Source organism: Astatotilapia calliptera, chromosome 3, assembly GCF_900246225.1.
Source record: "Astatotilapia calliptera chromosome 3, fAstCal1.2, whole genome shotgun sequence".
NCBI classification, from domain to species: Eukaryota; Metazoa; Chordata; class Actinopteri; order Cichliformes; family Cichlidae; genus Astatotilapia; species Astatotilapia calliptera.
The window spans coordinates 2,556,662-2,581,662 of NC_039304.1; the positions used below are offsets into that span (position 1 = coordinate 2,556,662).

At 40.0% G+C, this 25,001-nt stretch overlaps 1 protein-coding gene across 1 annotated transcript; it reads right to left on the minus strand.

The window, feature by feature from the left end:
• Positions 1-12,162: 12,162 nt before the first annotated feature.
• Positions 12,163-24,765, minus strand: LOC113011466 (uncharacterized). Its single transcript, XM_026151021.1, has 17 exons — positions 24,705-24,765; positions 23,977-24,097; positions 23,504-23,666; positions 23,143-23,335; positions 22,886-22,957; positions 22,525-22,596; positions 22,057-22,128; positions 21,589-21,660; positions 21,121-21,192; positions 20,653-20,724; positions 19,722-19,827; positions 19,077-19,147; positions 16,968-18,996; positions 16,625-16,882; positions 16,506-16,553; positions 14,262-14,360; positions 12,163-12,969 (listed from the first exon to the last, which is right to left on the minus strand). Exons 2-17 carry the CDS (start codon positions 24,092-24,094, stop codon positions 12,734-12,736), a joined length of 3,753 nt encoding a protein of 1,250 aa, XP_026006806.1. The 5' UTR covers positions 24,095-24,097; positions 24,705-24,765; the 3' UTR covers positions 12,163-12,733.
• Between the last annotated feature and the right edge of the window lie 236 nt (positions 24,766-25,001).

Genomic DNA, 25,001 nt, shown 5'->3' on the forward strand with positions numbered 1-25,001 from the left:
ATCAGATTGGTGTGGATCTTTAAGTTCAACATCAGAATAAATAGATATACAGCACGCTTTATGGTTTGTTTCCTTTGTATTTTCCCAGCAGTGCTCAGGTTTGGTTCTCGGCCTACATTTACATACAGATGTTAATGTGTTCAGCCAGCTGGACTTCATCTGAGGAAGGAACATTTGGAAAGGCGCTCAGTGTGCAACAAACTGCGGATCTACTAATTTTAGTAAGACCCTTGTGTTTTAATTGTATTTATAATTTGTACATTTTGACTCTAAACACTTTTGGGTAAGGATGAAAATGTTTTCAGGAAGGAAGTTTTTCCTGGCCGATCCGACTGCAGTACACACAACACTGCGAGCTAATGCCCTTTCCTTATCCACAGTTCTCAGGCTGCTGATGAGCGCCCCCTGGTGTTCAGGTGATGATGGATGTACATGAGACAGTGAAACATAAACTCTCGGTGTGTACATGATAATGACTGCAATACAGTATTCTCTCAACTATCACAGGGGTTAGTAGGAACCATATTTCTATTTTATTATTTTTATATATTTTACGCCATAAAACCCCTCCCCACTCTCTAACAAACCCTAATATAACCCTGTTATTCATTTTTAGACTAGAAAATGCTTAATGTACCACAAACAAATGTAAATCTAAAAAAAAAGAAAAATACCTACTGGCTACAGAAATGCGCACTATGATGAAATTCCCATAATTTACAAGATGTAGGGGCCATTATAGTGTAATGTAACTCCCAGGTTACCCTTAAGCATCCTAGTTCACCTAAGGAAGGGTCTCAAACTTAAATGAGCTGTCATCTCATTGGAGGGCTACTTCAAAAAAACAGAAACCACAAAGAAAACACCCACAAATATTCCTGACAATGTAGCGTTTGGTTTGTTCGTTTTTAAATTTCAAATATTGTATCACAAGACAAAACTGCAAATATGAACGCATTCCCCCCCCCCTCACTCTTAACTAACCGATGCCTTTAATTGAACTACCAAATGAACACAATGGTCCTCTCTTTCTGGTCAGACACTTTGCAGCACTTCTGCTTTAATTGTGTTCATATTTAACAAAATAAAAATGCAGAAATAAGTGTTCACATTAGTTTTTGACTCTCGCTGAACTAACAAAGCCAATCAAACCACCTGTTTGTACTCTCTTGTTACCTCGGCCAGGTCCGCGGCTCTGAACCGTGGTAATGACACCTCTGGCTAATACGTCGGGTTGTCGGGCTTGTAGCTTTACTGTCAGCGAACACAGTGTACAGTCGAGTCTTAACAGCTTTCTTACAACCAGGCACTCATTTTGGCGGCAGTGGTTATTATTATATTTACATGCTTTCTTCTTCCATTTCTCCTCGGTAACAGCTCCTACTTTCTCCCTCTCTCTCGCGCTCAAACACACAACGGGAGGGGCAGTTCCACGTTCTCCCCGCAGCACGGACTACGCTGCCTATGAGGGCCCGTAACACTCTGCCCTTATTGCCTTCATATTAAATCATTTTTGGCTAATGACAAAAAAAAGTCACTTTAAGGGCCAAATTGCATTATACTTCTTCACCTCACCTGACCTGACGTGGGCCGTAAGTGGCCTCTGGGCCGCGAGTTTGAGACCACTGACCCTAAGGCTTTAGCAGTTTAATTCGAAAATAAATAAAAGGCATTTAATAAAAACTGTGACATATATCAACAAGTAATATTCATTACAGTCTGCCAACAGCCAGATTATGCTAAATGAATATTAGGAAAGAAACTGGTACTTTGCAGAGTTCTAGCTAGCAGTAGCCCAGCTTAACAAAAACAGTTAAAATTCAAATATGACACTTAAAGATGATGTATTTTGATATAAATAATATTTTTTTACTAGTTATCATGTTACCTGCTCTAACATCAATCTAAAACTTAATATTTAACCGAATAAAACTTACCGCAGCAGCAAGAAAAAGTGGCGACCGAAGATTCTGGAATGCGGAGCTCCACAGGAAATGAAGGTGTGGTCTAATTTAACACCCACAGTGTTAAAATGCAGTAACGACTAAAATCCACACTAACACTTTTCAGGAATCAACTCCCGATGTGTTATTTTAACTCGATTAAGTGTTGAACTAACTCGGAACTCTGTTGAATTCTGCTAACACTGAAAAATCAACACTGGCATTTTTGCTGTGTGGCCACAGTGCAACCCACAATGTGTAACTGACACTATTATATTGCATTATGTCACATTGTTACATCTTTTTAAAAGCTATTTGTGGCCTTGATTTTGGGAGCTTCAATTGTCTGACTACAGCTACCACACAGTGGTCACTGATATCATTTGCGAAAACCCCAGTGTGAGAATATTTATACGGCATATTAGTTAAAAATAAATCAATAAGTGATGACTTTTCTGGGCATTTAAGATTTGGACGAGATGTGCTGTAAATTAGTTGTGTGAGATTATATGAATCACACATGGATTTAAAACTGTCTGAGGCAGAGGACAACCAGTCCCAGTTGAAATCTCCGGCCAGCACAATTCCATTAAAATCTAAAGTAGATAGTTTTTCACTAAGTGAAACTAAAGCCTCACTACTAGCAGAGGGGGGTCTATAACAGCCCACAATGGTAATAAAATAGCCCTTGAAAAGTTGGAGCTTGAGGGCAAGAAGTTCAAACTGTTTACGAACAGGTACCGATGAATCGACAGTAACATGGAATTTGCTTTTTACATAAATTGCAACACCGCCACCCTTTCTGGGGCAGTCGCAACGGAAAAGATTATAGCCCATTATTGCAATGTCTTTGTCAATAATTGATTTAGTAAGCCAGGTTTCTGATAATATAAGAATTTCAGTATCTAACTTTCATCCAAATTTTCACAAAATCAAGTTTGGGAAGAAGACTTCTGACATTTAAATGAGTGATACCAAGACCTGTTCGAGTTTTAAAATCACAAGGAGTACTTAAGAATTTGCAATCTGGACCAGGATTAGGTTGCACATTTCCAGATAAAAGAAGCAGAAGAACAACAAAACATTTTCTTTTCACAGATTTTTTTTGTAGGATTACAGACTGATTTCTCTTAGTTCCCAATCTCTTTGGGGGGGGGGGGGAATGGGAAATAAACCAGTAATATGGAATGAATAAATCAGTTAAATCAGTTGAAATGAGATCTCTACTGATAATCACGTTTGAGAAGTTTCTAAAAGATGTAAAATCCCACCTTGTTCCCTTTGAGAGGAGTAAGAAGTATGGTGTCTCTTGCTCCACAGACTGTTCCTGCACCTCATGTAGACAAAAAGTGGTCTTCATTACATGGTGGTTCTGGGAATACAGGGAGTGCAGAGTTATTAGGCAAATAAGTATTTTGTCCACATCATCCTCTTCATGCATGTTGTCCTACTCCAAGCTGTATAGGCTCGAAAGCCTACTACCAATTAAGCATATTAGGTGATGTGCATCTCTGTAATGAGAAGGGGTGTGGTCTAATGACATCAACACCCTATATCAGGTGTGCATAATTATTAGGCAACGTCCTTTCCTTTGGCAAAATGGGTCAAAAGAAGGACTTGACAGGCTCAGAAAAGTCAAAAATAGTGAGATATCTTGCAGAGGGATGCAGCAGTCTCAACATTGCAAAGCTTCTGAAGCGTGATCATCGACCAATCAAGCGTTTCATTCAAAATAGTCAACAGGGTCGCAAGAAGCGTGTGGAAAAACCAAGGCGCAAAATAACTGCCCATGAACTGAGAAAAGTCAAGCGTGCAGCTGCCAAGATGCCACTTGCCACCAGTTTGGCCATATTTCAGAGCTGCAACATCACTGGAGTGCCCAAAAGCACAAGGTGTGCAATACTCAGAGACATGGCCAAGGTAAGAAAGGCTGAAAGACGACCACCACTGAACAAGACACACAAGCTGAAACGTCAAGACTGGGCCAAGAAATATCTCAAGACTGGTTTTTCTAAGGTTTTATGGACTGATGAAATGAGAGTGAGTCTTGATGGGCCAGATGGATGGGCCCGTGGCTGGATTGGTAAAGGGCAGAGAGCTCCAGTCCCACTCAGACGCCAGCAAGGTGGAGGTGGAGTACTGGTTTGGGCTGGTATCATCAAAGATGAGCTTGTGGGGCCTTTTCGGGTTGAGGATGGAGTCAAGCTCAACTCCCAGTCCTACTGCCAGTTTCTGGAAGACACCTTCTTCAAGCAGTGGTACAGGAAGAAGTCTGCATCCTTCAAGAAAAACATGATTTTCATGCAGGACAATGCTCCATCACACGCGTCCAAGTACTCCACAGCGTGGCTGCAAGAAAGGGTATAAAAGAAGAAAAACTAATGACATGGCCTCCTTGTTCACCTGATCTGAACCCCATTGAGAACCTGTGGTCCATCATCAAATGTGAGATTTACAAGGAGGGAAAACAGTACACCTCTCTGAACAGTGTCTGGGAGGCTGTGGTTGCTGCTGCACGCAATGTTGATGGTGAACAGATCAAAACACTGACAGAATCCATGGATGGCAGGCTTTTGAGTGTCCTTGCAAAGAAAGGTGGCTATATTGGTCGCTGATTTGTTTTTGAATGTCAGAAATGTATTTTTTTTTTTTTTTTTTTTTTTTGTCCCGTTTGGATCTTTAGCATCAGAATTGTTGTCTTAAGGCCAAGAAAGATGCCAAGCGGATTTATTTTACCAAGTGGATCATCATGGCCTTGCCATATTGGTCCATTTGATTGACCGTTATTATAATTATGAATTTATTTTATTTTCAGTTGCTACAAACGGGACAGACATGACTGGGGGATAGGACAGGGAGAAAGAATGAAAGAAAAAGAGGGAGAGAAAGAAAACCAGAGGGGAGAAGAGACGGTGAGAAGGGGGGAAGAAAGAAAAGAAAAAAAAAACAAACAAACAAAAAAAAAACACCTGGGTCACCTGTATGGAGAAAAAAAAAACAGAGGAGACAGCAAACAACAAAGAGCAACATAATAAAAAAAAAAAAGCACCATCACAATAAACTAGCTAGCAGTAGATATCAGTAGATACTAAATAATAAACGATATTGTGCAGCACGCAAGATAGACAGCGCACAATGTGCTTTGAGGCAGCAGCCAAGAAAGCTGTAGTCCGCGTCTGTGAATACCCGTGTGTACACCTGTGTGCACACCTGTGTGGATCAGCATGCTTGCATTCCAAAGGTTTCTCCATGTAATGATCTGCTAGGGAGTGTGGGGGGGCTAAAACTAAAAACAAACTAAAAACTACTTCCAAAAACATTCAGCTTTGATATTAATGAGTTTTTTGGATTCATTGAGAACATGGTTGTTGTTCAATAATAACATTATTCCTCAAAAATACAACTTGCCTACTAATTCTGCACTCCCTGTATGATTTAATTATGTTCATTTCAGAAACATGTTTTCTTCAAACTCCTGTAAATGTAACAGGCATCCAGTTTCTCTTTTTTGAGTGAGTGATTAAGAACAAACAGATGTTTCTATATGGAAACACTCTGATTGTTCTTCAGTCCATCGTCTGATTAACCTGACGTTCATATTTCTGAGTGGAACTAAATGATTCCTCCATCATTTCTGTTCTCTCTGTATTCAAGTGCACCATTTGGACTTCTGTTGTTTCTGTTTGATAACTTTAAGTATTAAAAAACAAACCCAGTCTTCCACGTGTCACTTTACACCTGATCCCAGTGATATTTCATTCATTTCTGATAAAGTCCAATGGTGTTCATTTATCTGTGCTTAGAGAATTAAAGGCAAACAGTGTTCTGTAAACTTCATTTATAACTTTAATTCTGTGCCAGTAGCTCCTTAATATGACTTTAGTTTGATCAACCTGCAGCAGGTTTCTGCTCAGACTCTGCCACACACACATGTTCTGACCCTGCTGATTCCTGCAGGTCATTTAAAGGAGAGCAGCCTGTGAGTTTAAAGAAAAAAGAACATTTCGGGTCAGATTTACTAACGTCTGCAGCAGCACAAAGACTTCTTTAGATGGTAAAAAGCTGACGGATTTACTGACGAGGCTCAGAGTCAGTTTGGGACTGAAAGCTGTGGACACGAGGATTTTTGTGTCCTTATGTGTTTGTAAGAGTTTCACTTTCAGGAGGAGAAGATTTAAACGAGTCACACAAATGTGAACTACAATGTCTGTGACACACAATTTATGCAAACTGCATGAAATCTGACCTGAAGAAATCCAGTCTTCTGCCTGTTGTGGTTCTTACTAGGGATGGGTATCGAAAACCGGTTCTTGTTGAGAACCGGTTCCCACTGTTTCAATTCCTTGGAATCGTTTGCCATTTTTGCAAACGATTCCCTTATCGATTCCAGTCGCCCCGAATGACGTCACCGCGTTGCGGAGCGTCATTTACCTGGCAGGAAACACGGCGCGTAAGCGGCTCAAATGCTCAAAAGTTTGGTCATACTTTACGAGAACGGATGACAACAGGGCAACTTGCAATACTTGCAAAGTAGATGTTTCATTTAAGGGAGGAAACACTACGAATATGCAAAAGCATTTGCTCACAAAAGACACGATGACCTTAAATGAATGTCGTGTTTTTAATTCCGCTCCGGTCTCGTGAATCTCAACCCAGCAGCAGCGGTAACATTTGCACGTCCTCTCCCGTTAATGCGGCAGGTAAATAATCAACTAACAGTGCATATTATGTTAGCATGATCTGCCTTATTACAAAACCTGCTATTACTGTGCATTTAGGTGACCATGACGAGAGACAGAGTCTGGCTCAGATGCTGCCAGTTCTTGCTGCAGTCTAGCGGTAGCGTCTCCTTTCAGGCCAGGATAGACGAACGTCACCGAGCAGTGACTCAGTTTGTGGTCAAAGGTTTGCACCCGTTTGCCACAGCAGATGATTTTCAGTAAGTGAATGTGTTTAATTGTAGGCAGGGACATTACTGGATATTCTTGTGTAATTGCTACAGAATAATTTATGTTATACTTTGTTGTTGCTACAGAAGAATATTTATTTTATTATTTTACATTTACAATTTTTTTTCCTGGGGACCCTGTGACACCCCATTGAAGAGCCGTAGGCTGGATCTCTTAAGATCTCACTGTTGGGTTTGTAAGGCCATGTTACTCCTAGATTTCTATCTTGTTCAAAGAGAAGATAAAAAACAAAGTTCTAAGCTAATTGACCTTAGTGTTCTCCTTTTTTAAAAAGAATCGATAAGAGAATCGAATCGTTAAACAGAATCGAAAGTGGAATCGGAATCGTGAAAATCTTATCAATACCCATCCCTAGTTGTTACAGCTGCTCGTAGGAGAGTTTGTTTGTAGGAGGTGGAGATGTTCTCAGATCAAGTGCGTAATCGTCTCTTTGTGTAGACGCTAAAAGCTGTGAGCCAAAACTCTCTGCTCTGAAACTCTTCACTCAGTCCTCACGCTGAGAGTTTAGAGGCTGAACTTCTTGTTCCTCCATAACACTTTTCATGAAACAGCAGAAATGAGCTTGTGTTTCTCAGCAGTGCGCACACAGAGAACCGATCCTCTCTGCTCAGTCTGAACAAATCAAAGTGAAACGTCAGTGAAAACACAGCTGCTGATCAAACTGTGTCAGATTAATGCCTCAATGTTTCACTGTGAGGTTAAAAAATACATAAAAATGATTTAAAGAAGTAGGAGGCAGATTTTCACAATAAGAGCACTTTGTTTTTAATTCAGTTAATGTCAAACTGTCATCAACACCTCTGTGTTGTCTCCGTCTCTGAGCAGATTCAGGCATTACTCAAATAATAAAGGCTTTTTTTTTTCACTATTATACTTTTCATTAGTCTCCAGGTTGATGATTATAAACAGAATTATTAAAGTTTTTATCATTTCAGGCTGAAAATCAACATGAATTTGGTTTTAATCAAAGAAGCTCCTTTAATGTGTATCATTAAAATCCTCACACAGGCTTAAAAAGGCGACATTAACATTAAACTAAATGAAAGAAGCTTCAGCTGAGAGCTTCATGCAGTCATCATCAGCAGCTCATAGCAGTCACAGCTCTTTATTACGCAGCTTTGCAGGAATTAAAGTGGCTGAAGTGTCAGAGTTTGTGTGAGAAGCTGCTTCATGGACAGCTGTACACACGTCTTTATTATTTCTTCATAAATCAAACACACAGGTTTGTCTGCAGATGATTTAAAGTGTGTCGTTGTGCAGTTAAAGCTGTTGGTGTGACGCCCTGACCTCCTGTGAATGAAACAGCCAATCAGATCCATCAGAGAGAGAGCAGGAAGTGTTGTGTGTTTGTGACAGAACAAGGAAACAGTGATGATGATGAACATAAAGATCCTCTGATGACGTGCTTGTGTTTCCTGTTACAGTAACGCTTGTTCATCTGTTGCTCTCCTACACTTTCCTATTGTTGAGATTATTCTGTTATCATATGTTACCTTATATATGTAATCAAAGTAGTTGAATTATGATACTGCTGTAGATCATATTATACCCTTTAATATAGAGTGTGTGATCAGTATGTAGTTTAGTCCTCATTATACTTTTGAGTTAAAAGAACATAATCATTTTGTAGTTCATTAGATAAGTGTGCATCACTCTGTATCCTTGATCGGCTGTGAATGTCTTATACTGTTTTCTTGACATGCTTTACTGCTGAATCATCAAGAGAAGGTTGTAAGCAGGAGACTTGGTGTCTAGGGAGATAGACAACATTCCATACCCCCACCTTTGCAGGGAGCAGAGAAGACAAGGAGCTGAGGTCATAATTTAGGCGCCGTAAGAGAGAAAGAATGTGAATGTTTAGGCTTTTACGACTAGGTGGGGGCCACTAGAGAGTATAAAAAGCTGAGTAACCCGTCACCATTTTGAGACATGCTGCTGACCCTCTGCAGGCATCTCTCCCGTCCGGACGTTGTAATGCTCTTATGTGTTGAATTGTATGGAAATAAATGATTGTTGAATGAGCATTTATACACCGAGTATTGTCCTTCCTTCAGCCCAAAGATTCAAAGAATTGGGATTTTTAACAACTTGGTGCCGTGTGACCCGGATCTTTGGTGTGCTGAGGAGGTGCAGATTTGGCCTTTGGTGAGATCGTGGGGCGAGGTGAACAGAGGACCGGTCCAAAAATAAAAAGGTAAGCACAGCCTGTTGTATTATACCAAATGTGCATATTGGGCTTTCCAAATTAATCTGTTCGCTGAGTTACACGTATTTTCACATTAATTTGTCGGTGTCTGGTTTTTGGCGCAAGATACTAACAACATAAGTTGAGGCTAAATTCCAGTGTGTTAAATAAACTGCTTCTACCGAGATACTAATAACATACTACGTTGGACTAGTTGCAGCCCACTTTACCTTCCACATTTAACTTAGTCTAAAACTGGCCTCTGTAGCAATAATACATTAGAATTTCTTCTGGAGACGCGGCCATAAGTTCAGTACATTGAAGTCGAGGTTTTGAAGTTTGTTTATGGTTACTGTTAAGTCCTTGCTCCTGCCGGCTATGAAATAGAAGTTGTTTAAGGAAAAGCAGATGCTGGCTCACGGTGTAGTTAAACGCTGGCAACGCCAAAAGCGCAACACGTCCGTAGGTTTTGGTTTATGATACGGCGTGTTCCGGTGGTACGGCCGTGAAGTGCAGTCGTGGTTGGTGCTGGTTTCAGTACATTGAATAGAGGTTTGACGGTGGTTTATGGTGTCTGTCGAGTCATAAGGGCTGCGGCCGTAAAATAAAGTAAAATTTTACTTGCCAAGAAGTACATAGAGCAAAACCTGGTTTATGGTGTCGGGTATAACTTCAGGGGACGCAGGCATCACTTTTATGATGCGATTTTGCCCCGTTGTGGCGGTCATAACGCAGAGACAGGGGTATTTGGTCTTTGGTTGTTGTGTTTCAAAAGAATTCTAACAGTTGAGCTCAGAGGTTTCTGTGCAAATTTCTGCTGATGAGGAGCGCTCTCTGTGTGTCTCACTGTGGGTGAGTGTGTGCAAAGCGCACTCTGAGTGTGTTTCTGGGTGTGAAGTGTGAACACAGTCACAGTGACGGTTGATGTGTTTGAATAGGAGGACATTAGTGCGAAGAGGATGCTTTAAGATCTAAGGTTGACGCCTGGTGTACCTGTGGAAACTAATTTGTTCAAGGTGTGGCGACCCTCCTGGTCGTGGACGCGCGGCCAGGCCCAGCGGCGTCTGGATGCCAAGATGGCAACTTGGGAACTGAGGACTCCCGCATAGCTGCAGAATAACTCTGGAACGGCCGTGTAATCACAGGTTCACATTTATTCTGGAATAGAACAAGAGAATGCTTTTACATCTAAGGTTGAGTTCTATCATAGGTGAAATATAAAAAGGTTGAATTCCTCGTTTCAGTGGTTGAAATTGTTGTGTGCCTGTCCCCTGACGAGTGTGAAATTAAATAAAGAGGGAATTTGGAGCCACATAGAGATAGACGGGCATAATTGGGTGTATTACTCTGTGGTGTAATAAGAAAAATAAGAATAAAAAGAGAGATGGTAAGAGGTGTGTAGTGGAGAATTATAGAGAGAGGAATGTGTTGGGAGACTGGCGTGCAGTTTACGCTGTCAAGGTAGGCGTGTTGCCTGCTTATCTGTTTAACAGTGATGAAAATGAAATTAAATAAATCTCTTAGTGTGTTAATACAGGAAGCTGCGGACCTGGACCAACTGCCCCCACAAGCACAGCGGCCGAACCAAAATTATAGGTAATGGGAACCACACCCAGCACGAATCAGCAGCTGTGAAACAGACAGCAGCGAGGAGAGAATTAGAGGAGGAATGAAGGTTTTAAGAGCACATGAAATTCGGTTGAATTTTCGGGCCAACGGACTTGTGGAGGTTGGGAAGGCGTCCGGAGCATCACAACAAAAGGTGAAACAAAAGCACACACAAGCAGAGTAATGTGAGAGAAAGGCTCCTTTTAAGGTAACGCCTAGTTTGAGAAAAAGTTAAAATTAACCTGCCTGCCTACAAAATGCACACACATGCAATGAAGAAACAGCTTACACTCATGAACATGTGAAGATTTTCCAACAAGTTTAAAGCTGCGAAACTTAACATACTTCTGTTGTTAAATAATAAAGTTTATACATTACTGACAAAGAAACTCTCTGGGTTGCAGGACAACAATTTAACAAAAAAGAAAAAAGAAACACTGGTCTGACCAACCAGGCAAGACACAACAAATTTAGTGGTAAAAAGAGTCAAATTGTGACATGTTTTCTGCTGATTGATTAATACAAGTGATTTCTGAATGAAAGAAAAGTCCATTTTTGGGCTTTTAAACATGATCTTAAGAATTTTAATATGTACCTGTGTTGTCCTGTCAGCTTGGCGGGTCATGATTGGATTATATGGTGAGAAAAAACAAAAAAAGGGGGAGAGAAGGCTGACACAGGGCCTGGTCCCGGTGTTTCTCCCCTCTCTGAATGACACAGCCAACACAACATCATTTTCCTGTTCGTTTGTTTTTGTTTTTCGTTTGTTTTGTTCTGTTTTTGTTTTTTCTCTACATATTTAATTACAGGCTGCTTTGCGGCCCTGAAAGCCGAGGCTGAACTGGACTCCTGCTCTCCCCTCTACGTGACACTGACCAAATGCTGCAACAGCTGGACCCACAACAACGACCTGAAAATGTCAACAGTGCTGCAGGAATGTGATCTCATGCAGCCGAGACGGAGAGCACTAAACCCAAGGCCCGTTTCACTACACGGGGGAAAATTCTCAGTCAGCTTCAGCTGACAGAGCTGTGACGAGACGCCCGCCAAGCCCGAATGAAAAGTAAGGCCGAGCAAAAGAATGCTGACCTTGATAACTCTGCATTAAAACTGTGCAGGACAGTGACGGACCAACAATGATCATCGGGCAGCAAAAAGGGCGGGACCGAGACAGGAGGAGTAACTGAGGTCAGAAGGCACCTCAGAATGGACAAAAAACACAGAAGAAGATGCAGGTTTCACCTGCGGTGAGCAGGGACACTGGAGAAAGGACTGCCCCAATTGGGGTCAGAACCAGGACGGACTGAACTTTGAGCAGCAGCAGCAGCAGCAATGGTCGCAAACAGACTGAAAAGGAGGAGGGCAGGACCCCAGGGCATGCTTCAGGCCGTGGTTTACCCAGAACACCAGAACAGGAAAGTGATGAACACACACACACACACACATACTGGTAAAGGTGAATTGGAAGGACAATTTTTTCAAACAAGATTTTTGCAACACTAAACGGACCCCCCTTTCCGCTTGTGCTAGATAGATGAAGTGCATCTTTAAAAATCCCATTTGAGTTGTACAACACAAATCTCACTTCAAAATTGTGAAAAACACACCAGAACTCAAAATATAAGAACCTGACAACATGGTGTAATAAGAGGACAACACTAATTAGGTAACTTGGCTCCTCCCCCTGACATGAACAGTAATTGTCAGGGCTAACTTTATTAACAGGACAAAGGCCATACACATACACAAACATGTATTTTGTGTGTATTAAAAGGGCAACAGGTGAATAAAAGGAACAAATTGAGTGCATTTTACAAAAACAGGATTGTTTTGTTAACAGAAATGAAAATAACTGGCAATATAAAATTATATGTCCTCTTAGATCAGATGCACTAAAACAGTGTCAACAAAATGAATTTACCAATCTTCTAATAGTAAAATTCTAAAATAAATAAATGAGAAACCAAAACATACAAAATATCTTTTGTAACTCCTCCAAGAAGTACTTTGGAGTTATGTAGACTCCTCTACATAGGATTTTCTTTTTTCTTCAACGACACGCCCCGATTCCTCACAAAATCTCTGATGTTTTGAATAGAACGACCAGCCAGAGCAGGATCTTCTGCAGTTTTGCATTGCTGGCATTCGATAATAGTGGCCAGTTTTCCTTTTTTGATATGTTCGCCAAAATACTTCATTATCGCAGCAACCTCCGTGGGAGACCAAGGATGCTTTTTGACCCTCCTTGCATTTTCCAGAGAAGCTAGAAGCAGAAAAAAATAAATGTAAACAAACTACTTTTTAAACAATTTTTAAATTAAAGGGGACGTATTATGCTCAATTGTGTGAGTTGACATGGTTGTAGGATGCAAAAATATAATGGCGATAATCGGCTTCCTTCAAATAAGCCGAAGAATTGAGTTCTGCATGCACTAGTTTTACAGCCCTGCTAAGAACAGTTAGTGTTTAGTCTACACAGCCCAAAGACGGCCTTTGCATTGTCCACGAGGACAGGTGCTGAGGCTGTGATTATGCTGGATTGTGCAAAATACACTACCTGGGACCTAAAAGAGCTCCTTTTTTAGTTGTTGAAAACCTACACTTAAGGAGTCGGGAGGCAATTCATAACCAAATATACATACAAAAGCAACAAAAAAAAGTGGGTTTTGCATAATATGTCCCCTTTAAGGTGAATTTGTTGTAACAGTGTTTCTTTGGTATAAATCCTGTAATGCTGACTGTTTAAATACTTATTACAATGGATGAATACATTTATTTAAATGTAAAATTCTGAAAGGTAGCCCACATTAAGTCAGAATTCCAATAAATAGCTATGGCAAATCACTATGGATGGAGAGCATTTTATTCCACACACCGTTATACAACAAAAAACATGTATAGCATGATATTGTAATAATTTGAAATGTATAACATATACTCAAACATTTCATATATAACTGTCTGACTCAAATGTTTATTTAAAAACAAGGGTGGACCCTGCCTGACCATGAGGTGGGCCTTCAGGTTTTTTCAGTGAACATAATTTTCTTCAAGACGTTCAGGTTACAGCCCACAATTAGCCAAACCAGCCCAAATTTTCCAATATTATCCAGATTCTGCCTATGGGAATAAGATGATGTTCAGAGTATGGAGATAATGTAGAAGCCCAATGGTTGAGGAATCCTCAAAATTAAAAACCCAAATCATAATATGTTCTCATTGCTTTGTTTATTAATTGTTTTGGTGCATTGCTGTTTTGAAAATGATAAGTATTTAAATGTATTACAGATTAAAACAGGCATAGGGAAAGTAATTTAAACATTTATCCCATTACTTAATACAAGGTATTGTTCCACATTGAATGTGATTTATGTTTTACCTTACCAAGTAGGTTAATATAATTGTCTAACCAAGTTGTAGAATTATGGTACGGTCCCTGGCAGAAAGATGAGCATAGTCACCATACTGGCTTGGGTGGTGTGGATAACTGGGTTCAAAAATGCATGAAGTTTACATTTGTGCTTAAGTGACTTTTGTATGCATGTCACCATTTACCAGATTGTTCATTTGTTTTCTTCTTACTGCTTGGCTTCATCTCCTTGTTTAGTATTCTGTTGGGTTCAATGACCTTACCCGCTCCATTTTTACTTTGTGCTGAAAAACAAAACAAAACAGTAAGCATATATTTGTTGTATTAAATCTCTTATAATGTAATGTCAAATGCTCCTGAATGTGGTCAAGCAACTAATGGACCTTGAAATCTTGAATATGGTTTCTAAGATAAATCCAGAGTCGCAACTATGACTTTTAGTTTAAGGTGACACATGTGAATGTGGAATATGGCTAGAGCTATTACAGCTGATATTAAAAGATACAAGGCTGAATTTTTCTCCAAACAAGACTCCGGTGTAGTGATGGGATTTCCGGCTCTTTTTAGAGATCCGGCTCTCTCGGCTCGGCTCACTAAAAAGAGCCGGCTCTTTCGGCTCCCGAACCGGCTCTTCAGGTTATTTTGTTGCTTTCATTCATTTATTATTAACAACAATATAAAATTATGCACAAAATGAATTACTAATGTTTAAAAACGTGTTTTCTATGTATATATGTTCATTATATAAATCTGCTTTTATTTATTCACTCCACATAAAATTTAAAAAATAAATTATAAAATACAAAAACCTACCATTTACAATTTAACTTTTAAAATTTAAACTTTAAATTTAAAAATACCAAGTGCCCAGTGCTCAGCTCAGTGGGTAGACACACTGGCAGCTTCACTTATATCACACTTAATTCACTGTGTTTTATCTTCCCATCGCACTGATGAGTGGACAGTTTTCAGGTGCCCGTGCACCGGCTCTATATGATATCCTTTTCTTGCAGACTCTACACTCTGCCTATGTATTGTCAGTAAAATTTAAATGGTTCTAGATTTTGCTTCTTTTCTTGGTGTCACTCATTTTCTTTACTCCACCTTTCTAATGTGACGACATTGTCTCTTGTTGTTGCTCCCGGCTCTCTTTCTCTCTCTCTCCCTGCTGCTCTTTTCGTGTGCTACTGCTGTTGCGAGTGTAACTACCGCCCCTAGCTCCTCCCTCTGCTCAGAGGCGGGAGGGGTGCAAACGCAAGGCTCTGTTTGCGCCCCTCCCGTCTCTACTCAGCGCAAACACAAGGCAGACGTGCAGCGAAAAAAGTGAGAGAGAGGGCAAGAGAAAGTAAAAAAAAAAAATCCACGGCTCCCAATAAGGAGCCGGCTCGCATCGTTCACTTCAAAGAACCAGCTCTAAGAGCCATTTCGTTCGCGAACGACCCATCACTACTCCGGTGACTGGTCAACTTTCCACTCACCACTGATTTACTGTAGAAAGAGGATGAGAGCGTAGAGGGAATACTTCAGAAGCGCAAACCAGGTAAATAAAGAGTAGTAGATCAGCCCTCCACACACCAACTATTTTCATCTCTCTTGATTAATCTCATCTCCTTCTGTCTCCTGCAGGGCAGCTTCCTTTCTAACATCCTTCAACAAACCTTCCTCACTGTCCCTTGTTTGCACATGCCCAACACAACCTCAACCTGGCCAATGTAGAACAATGTAGACATTTTTTCCAACATGTGCAGTCCCAATGATATTGTTCTTCCTAATCCTATCCATTCTCTCCACCCTCAAAAAGAATCCCAGCATCTTTGCTTTCCCCAAACTCACCTCCAAGAACTGCAATCTATTAAGAACTCTGCTGCCCCCTTACTCTACTGCACTCACTCTAGAGACTATATCACCACATCCTAAAAAGAACATTACTGGCTGCACACTGACTATAGTATTGAGTGCAAACTCCTAATCAACTTTTAAGCCTTCAACAACCTCGCCCCCGCCACCCTGAGGGATTGTCTTTACTGTCACTCTCCCACAACACTGCTAACACTAACCTCGTTACCCCCATCATCAAAATCATAAATCTGAGGGTACAATCCTTTGCCACTGCTAATTGCACCCTCTGGAACTTCCTCTGCTCATTAGATTCTCTCTAGAACTTTAAATCACAGCTCAAAATCACCTGTTCAAACTAGCATTTCCTACCTGACCATCCTCCAAAACTGACCTTTCTATTCTGTTGAGCTGGTCTTTAGAAAGATCCTTGACTTTCTTTAAATTACCATTTGGACAAAGGTAAAAATCACTGGAAAAATGATAGTAATGAATTATCTTTTTTTTTTTACATAAAGATAGCAAAGATAGCAAAAGTGTCTAGGAAGTAGTTACAAAGGTAAAAGCTTCAATAAATGATGACAAACACATACCTGGAGGTTCCTTGACAACTTTCTTCATCATTCTAGTATCTATAGAATCTGTAATAAAGTCTATTAGTCATGTGATTTCATAAATTGAACAAAGTTGAGACTAATCACATTGTACTTACCAATCTGTGGATATACAAGATTTCCTTCATTGACCTCACGCTCCGCTCCGACCTCCTCACGCTCCGCTCCGACCTCCTCACGCTCCGCTCCGACCTCCTCACGCTCCGCTCCGACCTCCTCACGCTCCGCTCCGACCTCCTCACGCTCCGCTCCGACCTCCTCACGCTCCGCTCCGACCTCCTCACGCTCCGCTCCGACCTCCTCACGCTCCGCTCCGACCTCACTTTCTTCACTTGAATCTGTCAACTGTAGGTTATCTAACAAAATAAAAGATTGTCTTAATGAATTATAAGGTTATAGTGCAGGAAACGTGTATAATTCTTAACCTTAACACCACTTTACCTTCGATTTCAATCTCTTCAAGTGTTTTGCCTTGAAGGCTTTTGAGAGACCCTTTCTCCATGGCAATCAGTAGTTTGGATATTTTGGCAAGCTGGGTAGTAGCCTCTGGAAGTCTATAATATTCGCGATGAACACGAATATCATGACCTAGGAAGTTGGCAACTTGGTCTAACTCGTGATTCTTGAGGTTTAAGATCTGAGACAAAGTTGCGACATGTTTGCGCAACTGCGTTGAACGTAGGTGTTCAGGGTTTTCAGCCCCACATTCAGTCGCATAAATCCTCAAACAGTCCTGTCCTCTGTAGGGAGTCAGACAATGAGGTCTGGCAAACAGGAATATGTTTTCTGCCAGAACACCACAGTCTTGTCTTTTCTCTGTCAGCCGTGTTATGGCATTCACCATGTCTGGTGAAAGTAGCACTGCAACCTTGCGTCCTCGTTTACCCCTCAATTCTACACGACTGAAGTGTTGACAAAGGTAAAGTTCAAATTTTGTCAGTCCAATTGCAACATCCTTGTGCAGGGTACTAGTGTCTCTCTCCTGGAAGCCATTCAGTGTCATCTTTGAAATTTCTCCCCCTCTTCTCCTGTTAAATAGTATTACATTTGCCATGGTAGCTTTACAAAGTTCACTGTATGATTTTGGTGAACTATGCTCTTCCAAGTCCTTCAGTGCTTGTTCTGTAGTCTTCTCCAGATGTCTATGAAGACGCTGAACATCTTCTGTGAAAGGAAGTGTGGAAGGCTTGTTGAAGTGCCGCTCGTTTAGTGTGGTTAATGCAGTATGGGAGATGAGTTCTGACCACTTTGTAGCATAAAGGGTTTTGAAACTCTGGGTTGACTTTATCAGTGCACTGTCTTCTGCCATCAGTGCTCTGCAATGTATAATATCACAGACTTTCTGCAGTGAGTGTCCCAACTTTAAAGCAAGGCTTGGAGTCGAGTAGCAGTTCTTTTCTTCATCATACCCACACACCTTCTTAACAGCTTTGATAACCACATTGAAATTTGCAGGTCTTACAGCATCCTCAAAAGTGTGTATTGAGCATTCTTTCCGAAGTGTGAGCAGAAGTCTTCCACATTCTCGGAGTGTCTGGCGAATGTAGTCAAATTTGGTGGGATCTTTCCCATGTTTGTTAAAGAATGATTGAGCAAGCTGAAGAATAGAGAAGTCACTTCGCACAGTAGAAGTTATTTCATCATCTTTCATGACAGCTAATATCTTCCAAACACCGGGGGAAACTTGCTGACACAGAGCTGACTCACTCATACAGGCCAGGGACAAGACCTTTTTTCGTCCCCCCTCTGAATTGGCCTCCACTGGTTTTGAAGAACATTTACGAACATGTCTCCAAAGATCTCTTTTAAGATATAATGCCTCGCAATAAATGCAGTGAATATAGTCTTTTCCTTTGTAGGGTTTTTTTGATGTGCGTCTGGTTTTTAATGATCCAATCCCACTTGCGATGACCTCCGAGTTATGTCTGTGGTTTCCTTTGTTTCGCAGCTTAGAAAGCATTTTCAAACGGTCTTTGGACTTCTTGGGAAGACTTAAAACTCGAGCAACATCTGCATGTGATTTCTCATGAGTTTTTAAATGACGTGTAAACTTTGTCTGTAGTTTTCCACAAATGTAGCAGTATGTTTTGTTTCTTAGTGAGGAGGATGTTTTTAAGGAATCTTCAGCCGTAGTATTAGAGTCATCAACAATGCCTTCAGCATCAGACTTTTCTGCTGTGGCAATAACCCCTGATACGTCGAGCTGTCTTGTGCCAATTCCATCTTCAGATATTGATTCGGCATCTTCTGAAATTCTTTGTCCTACTCTCTCTAAAAAACTTTCTAGGCGAGGTCTTTTCGTTTTGCAAGCAGATTGACTGCTGGAGATCTCAGAGTTCTGTACTTGTTTGCAACTTATATTTAAAGGCTCTGATTTGTTGTCCCATGAGCTGTCTGAGTCAGCTATAGAATCTGGCACATATTCCCCTTCTGATGAAGCCCCCTCACTTGAACTATCTTCACTAAAGACCTAATAACAATCAAAAACACAAAGTAAGACTTTGTTTACCTTACATATTTTACTGAGAAGAATTCTGCAAAAACACTTACCTCTGGAAGAGGTTCAGTGAGGTTCACCTTGTGGCTAACATAACATCTTTTGTGCCAGGACTGGTAGCAAACTAGACAGAGAAAAATTAAGTTAATAAAAGAAAGGTAGTTAAAGCCGCTTTCCCCAATTTAAAAAAACAGGCTAGATGGAAGCATAAACACAGTCAAGAAGGCTCCCCCCTCCCATTGGATATTATCCATAGGCCACACCCCCTGGTGTGCTTTGCTGCTAAACAGGCCAGTGCATAGTGTGGTGGAGCCATGTTAATGTAGAATTTAAGGAGTCAGGAAAGACTGTTCTATCGTTTTTCTGGACTGAGCCATGTTATTGGCTGATGGTTTTAGACAAATGCAACAGAACCACTTCATTTTTTTTTCTTTAATCTCCAAACAACATTTATAGCTATGCTTTGTTAAAATGTTGTTATGAACATGAAAAAAAATATGTTAAGCTAACTTGTTTTTGCAAATTGGGTATAGCAGCTTTAATAATGACATGGTAAGTAAATATGTAAAAAGTGCAGATGTAAAAGGTTCATTATGAACATATATCATATTTACTTATGGATTAGTTTTTATAGTGTTCCTTATGGATCATATTTAAGATATTCTAATGTACCCAACCTTCCATAATTAAATAATTACCTTCACATCTCACACCACTCCATTTCAGAGGCGAAAAAGGTCCTCCACATGCAAAACATTTTTCTAAACTTGACATTTCGTCAGGGACTAGATCATGATCGCAGTCCTGTTTGGTAAAAAAAAACAAAAAAAAAAAAACAGTGTAATCAAAAACAAAATTCATACTTTTGTGATGTAAAATATCACAACCAAATAGTTGTTTTGGTTCCTCTTTAAAAAGGAGTTAAGGACGGAAGAAAAAAAACAAAAAAAAACAAAACAGGTTCAAGTGTTACTAAAACTATTAAATCAATTTTTGTAACTTTTGCAATGCAAAATTTAAAGGGAAAAATACCTGCTGTATATAGATCAATTTTCAAAACAATTTGTTCTTCTAGGTTTTATATTATGGTATATATTACAAAACCTACATGAAAAGAAAATTCATTGTGGTCCCACAACACCCAAAAAAGATTAGACTTACAATTTGTTCTTTCTGAAATGAGAAGATGTGTCCAAAGTTTTGACTGGGAGTGTAAAAAAGTATAATTAAATCATGAAGTCATGAATCCATCAAGACATAATGGATGGCCTTTACACAACAATGTTACATAAATGTGCTTAGCATTAACAGGAAAGAGTTTAGCGATTGTTTCGGTTGTATTTACATGCTCCTTCCTATAGTAAGCTTCATTCTTGCTCCTTGATCAGCTGAAATTCAAATATGCGATCTAACTACATCAGAGTTCATTTCAACCAAGCCGAGAACTACGTCTTTATGCAAACCAGATTTAGGGTTGGGGTTTCATACTTCTTGTTTCAAATCTCAGTCCTCCTAATGCGTGCATCTTACTTGGTCAAGATAACCAAGGACCCACATACCTCAATACTGCCTAATAACTAGCACCTCAGTCTACAACTAAAACAATCTGACACTGAAACTCCAATTTACCTTTGTTGCGTCGTTAGGAGAGGAACTGGCTGCATTCTCATCCACAGCCTGAGATGCCACCATGTTGGATTTCTAAAGAAGAAGCGTGAATAATGAATGGCAGTCTTTGGGTCTAGCCAAGATGAATACAGTCCTCCTAATGTCTAGACCTGTCCAGTTGAGTATTACACAGGACCCGTGTGTGTATGCACAATTGCCAGAGTAACTCTCATTGATCTGAATTCATTTCTAAACTCAGTCCTCCTAATGTCTGGACCTGTCCAGTTGAGTAATACACAGGACCCGTGTGTGTGGGCGCACTTGTAGGTAGAACTCAGTTGTTTATACTTCCTGTTTCAAATCTCAGTCCTCCTAATGCGTGCATCTTACTTGGTCAAGATAACCAAGGACCCACATACCTCAATACTGCCTAATAACTAGCACCTCAGTCTACAACTAAAACAATCTGACACTGAAACTCCAATTTACCTTTGTTGCGTCGTTAGGAGAGGAACTGGCTGCATTCTCATCCACAGCCTGAGATGCCACCATGTTGGATTTCTAAGGAAGAAGCATGAATAATGAATGGCAGTCTTTGGGTCTAGCCAAGATGAATACAGTCCTCCTAATGTCTGGACCTGTCCAGTTGAGTAATACACAGGACCCGTGTGTGTATGCACAATTGCCAGAGTAACTCTCATTGATCTGAATTCATTTCGAAGCTCGGTCCTCCTAATGTCTGGACCTGTCCAGTTGAGTAATACACAGGACCCGTGTGTGTGGGCGCACTTGTAGGTAGAACTCAGTTGTTTATACTTCCTGTTTCAAATCCCAGTCCTCCTAATGCGTGCATCTTACTTGGTCAAGATAACCAAGGACCCACATACCTCAATACTGCCTAATAACTAGCACCTCAGTCTACAACTAAAACAATCTGACACTGAAACTCCAATTTACCTTTGTTGTGTCGTTAGGAGAGGAACTGGCTGCATTCTCATCCACAGCCTGAGATGGCACCATGTTGGATTTCTAAGGAAGAAGCGTGAATAATGAATGGCAGTCTTTGGGTCTAGCCAAGATGAATACAGTCCTCCTAATGTCTGGACCTGTCCAGTTGAGTAATACACAGGACCCGTGTGTGTATGCACAATTGCCAGAGTAACTCTCATTGATCTGAATTCATTTCTAAACTCGGTCCTCCTAATGTCTGGACCTGTCCAGTTGAGTAATACACAGGACCCGTGTGTGTGGGCGCACTTGTAGGTAGAACTCAGTTGTTTATACTTCCTGTTTCAAATCTCAGTCCTCCTAATGCGTGCATCTTACTTGGTCAAGATAACCAAGGACCCACATACCTCAATACTGCCTAATAACTAGCACCTCAGTCTACAACTAAAACAATCTGACACTGAAACTCCAATTTACCTTTGTTGTGTCGTTAGGAGAGGAACTGGCTGCATTCTCATCCACAGCCTGAGATGGCACCATGTTGGATTTCTAAGGAAGAAGCGTGAATAATGAATGGCAGTCTTTGGGTCTAGCCAAGATGAATACAGTCCTCCTAATGTCTGGACCTGTCCAGTTGAGTAATACACAGGACCCGTGTGTGTATGCACAATTGCCAGAGTAACTCTCATTGATCTGAATTCATTTCTAAACTCAGTCCTCCTAATGTCTGGACCTGTCCAGTTGAGTAATACACAGGACCCGTGTGTGTGGGCGCACTTGTAGGTAGAACTCAGTTGTTTATACTTCCTGTTTCAAATCTCAGTCCTCCTAATGCGTGCATCTTACTTGGTCAAGATAACCAAGGACCCACATACCTCAATACTGCCTAATAACTAGCACCTCAGTCTACAACTAAAACAATCTGACACTGAAACTCCAATTTACCTTTGTTGTGTCGTTAGGAGAGGAACTGGCTGCATTCTCATCCACAGCCTGAGATGGCACCATGTTGGATTTCTAAGGAAGAAGCATGAATAATGAATGGCAGTCTTTGGGTCTAGCCAAGATGAATACAGTCCTCCTAATGTCTGGACCTGTCCAGTTGAGTAATACACAGGACCCGTGTGTGTGGGCGCACTTGTAGGTAGAACTCAGTTGTTTATACTTCCTGTTTCAAATCTCAGTCCTCCTAATGCGTGCATCTTACTTGGTCAAGATAACCAAGGACCCACATACCTCAATACTGCCTAATAACTAGCACCTCAGTCTACAACTAAAACAATCTGACACTGAAACTCCAATTTACCTTTGTTGCGTCGTTAGGAGAGGAACTGGCTGCATTCTCATCCACAGCCTGAGATGCCACCATGTTGGATTTCTAAGGAAGAAGCATGAATAATGAATGGCAGTCTTTGGGTCTAGCCAAGATGAATACAGTCCTCCTAATGTCTGGACCTGTCCAGTTGAGTATTACACAGGACCCGTGTGTGTATGCATACTTTTCAGTATAGCCTTTATTCATTTAATACTATTTATACTTATACTGTACTATTTACATTATACCTTGCTTCTCCATGGCCAGTTGGAATCACCATAGTTATAGGTGATTTCTTCTCCTGGACCAATATCTTTGATTGCAAACAAACAGAGATGGGGCCTTCCATCCACTCTGGTAACTGTCATTTTACTGTTTGGATTCACATTATCGTCATTTACAAGTCTGCCAAGTGAGCCGTCCTCTCTGGTAGCATCAACACTAAAACAAAAAGTATACAATAACAATTACACTCTGTAAAGAAAGTCATTAAGTATATTAGGTTGTAGAACGTCTGAATAACATTTTAATATTCAATTCAAAATATTATTTGAATATTATAATTTGTAAACCTCATGTATTTTATCCTTTATCAAAGCAGTTACATACCATAACTGTTTTCCATTGAACTTGAAATCAAATATGAAAACCTTGAGTGCATCATGGTAAAGTTTCATTCGGTTTTCTTGTTCCTCTTTAGTTATGATTTGTCCTCTGTACTCAAAAAGAAAATCTCCCTTTTGAAATGACCGACAGCTGAACACACCGCGACCTAAAGACACACATCAAAAACAAATTGGGCAATAAACTATAAACCATTTAATTAAAATCCTTCTTGTTTTTAAATATGTTTTTTATTTGATTATATTGTATTATTTATTTTGGAACATGTAACATGTTCATAATTCCTTGGGGAAAGACAAGGAAAAAATAGAAATATAATAATAATAATAATAATAAAACAAGTATAATTATATTCGTGATTATTAATTTTCTCATGCATGGTATGCTACAAAAAAACTACAAAAAACATAAAAATTTCTATTTTGAGAAGCTGACTGCATTCTTTGGAATCAACTCACCTTTAAATGAATCAATATACCTCACATCAAATCCTGCCTTGTCTTCACCTAAGGAGCAGTAATACCTAGCATCTTGTATGGGATTTATTTTAGCTCTCCGTGGCCTTGTTGCCGCCATCCCCTGCAAAGATCAGGTATTAATGACTTTAGAAATAACACATTATACTACAAAATGTACGTAGACATAGAAATAAACAGATCGAAAAATCTATTTATGTTGGGGAGAGCTCCCCTAAAGGTTCCAAATATCTGTGTTCCTCCTATCTTGTATCACTGTGTGTCAGAGGCTGCATGCCCTACCTGTGGAAGTTCTGTTTCGTATATTTTATTTGGTCTAAGGTTACTGCAAATCTTAATGAGTTAATTTTCATATCCACATTTCCTTAACCTTTTATATTTCTTAAAGTTATAAATTAAAATAATGATTTAGTATGGTTGAACAATAAGCATATTTGTCCTACAGTTTTTGTTTCATTTGTAAAATATTTTCTGAAAACAGATCTCACTAGTTTTAAAACCACAAGTTTTGTGATGCTAAAACCAAAATTAATCAAACCAACAGCAACAGAATGTCAAACTTTTGCTACTAGCATGCTGGCTAGCTAAACTGTCAAAAATTAGATGCTTTGGTGTATCCGAACGTAATATAATAACCTATATTACTTTGCTTTATTGGATGAATATATTTATATAAACATCATGTGTAAGGGAATTTGTATGGTTCTCACCTGATCTTCCACGAAAGCAGTAAGATAAAAGCTGTCTCATTAAATCCTCATGTCGTGCACCTGAACTCTTTAGTGTCCTCTTCTTCTTCTTCTGCTCTTTAAATGTTCATGGTGGTTGGCAACCAGCGTAGATGTACATTAGCGCCCCCATAGTGCTGAGGAGTGGATATCATTGGCCAAGAACAGTGGATTAACACTGGGATTCTTGCAAATAGAATGCTATGATGTAATAGAGTTAAATTGCTCTAGTGGATTCTGACATAACTCACTTGGAATATGTAGACTTAATAATACTGT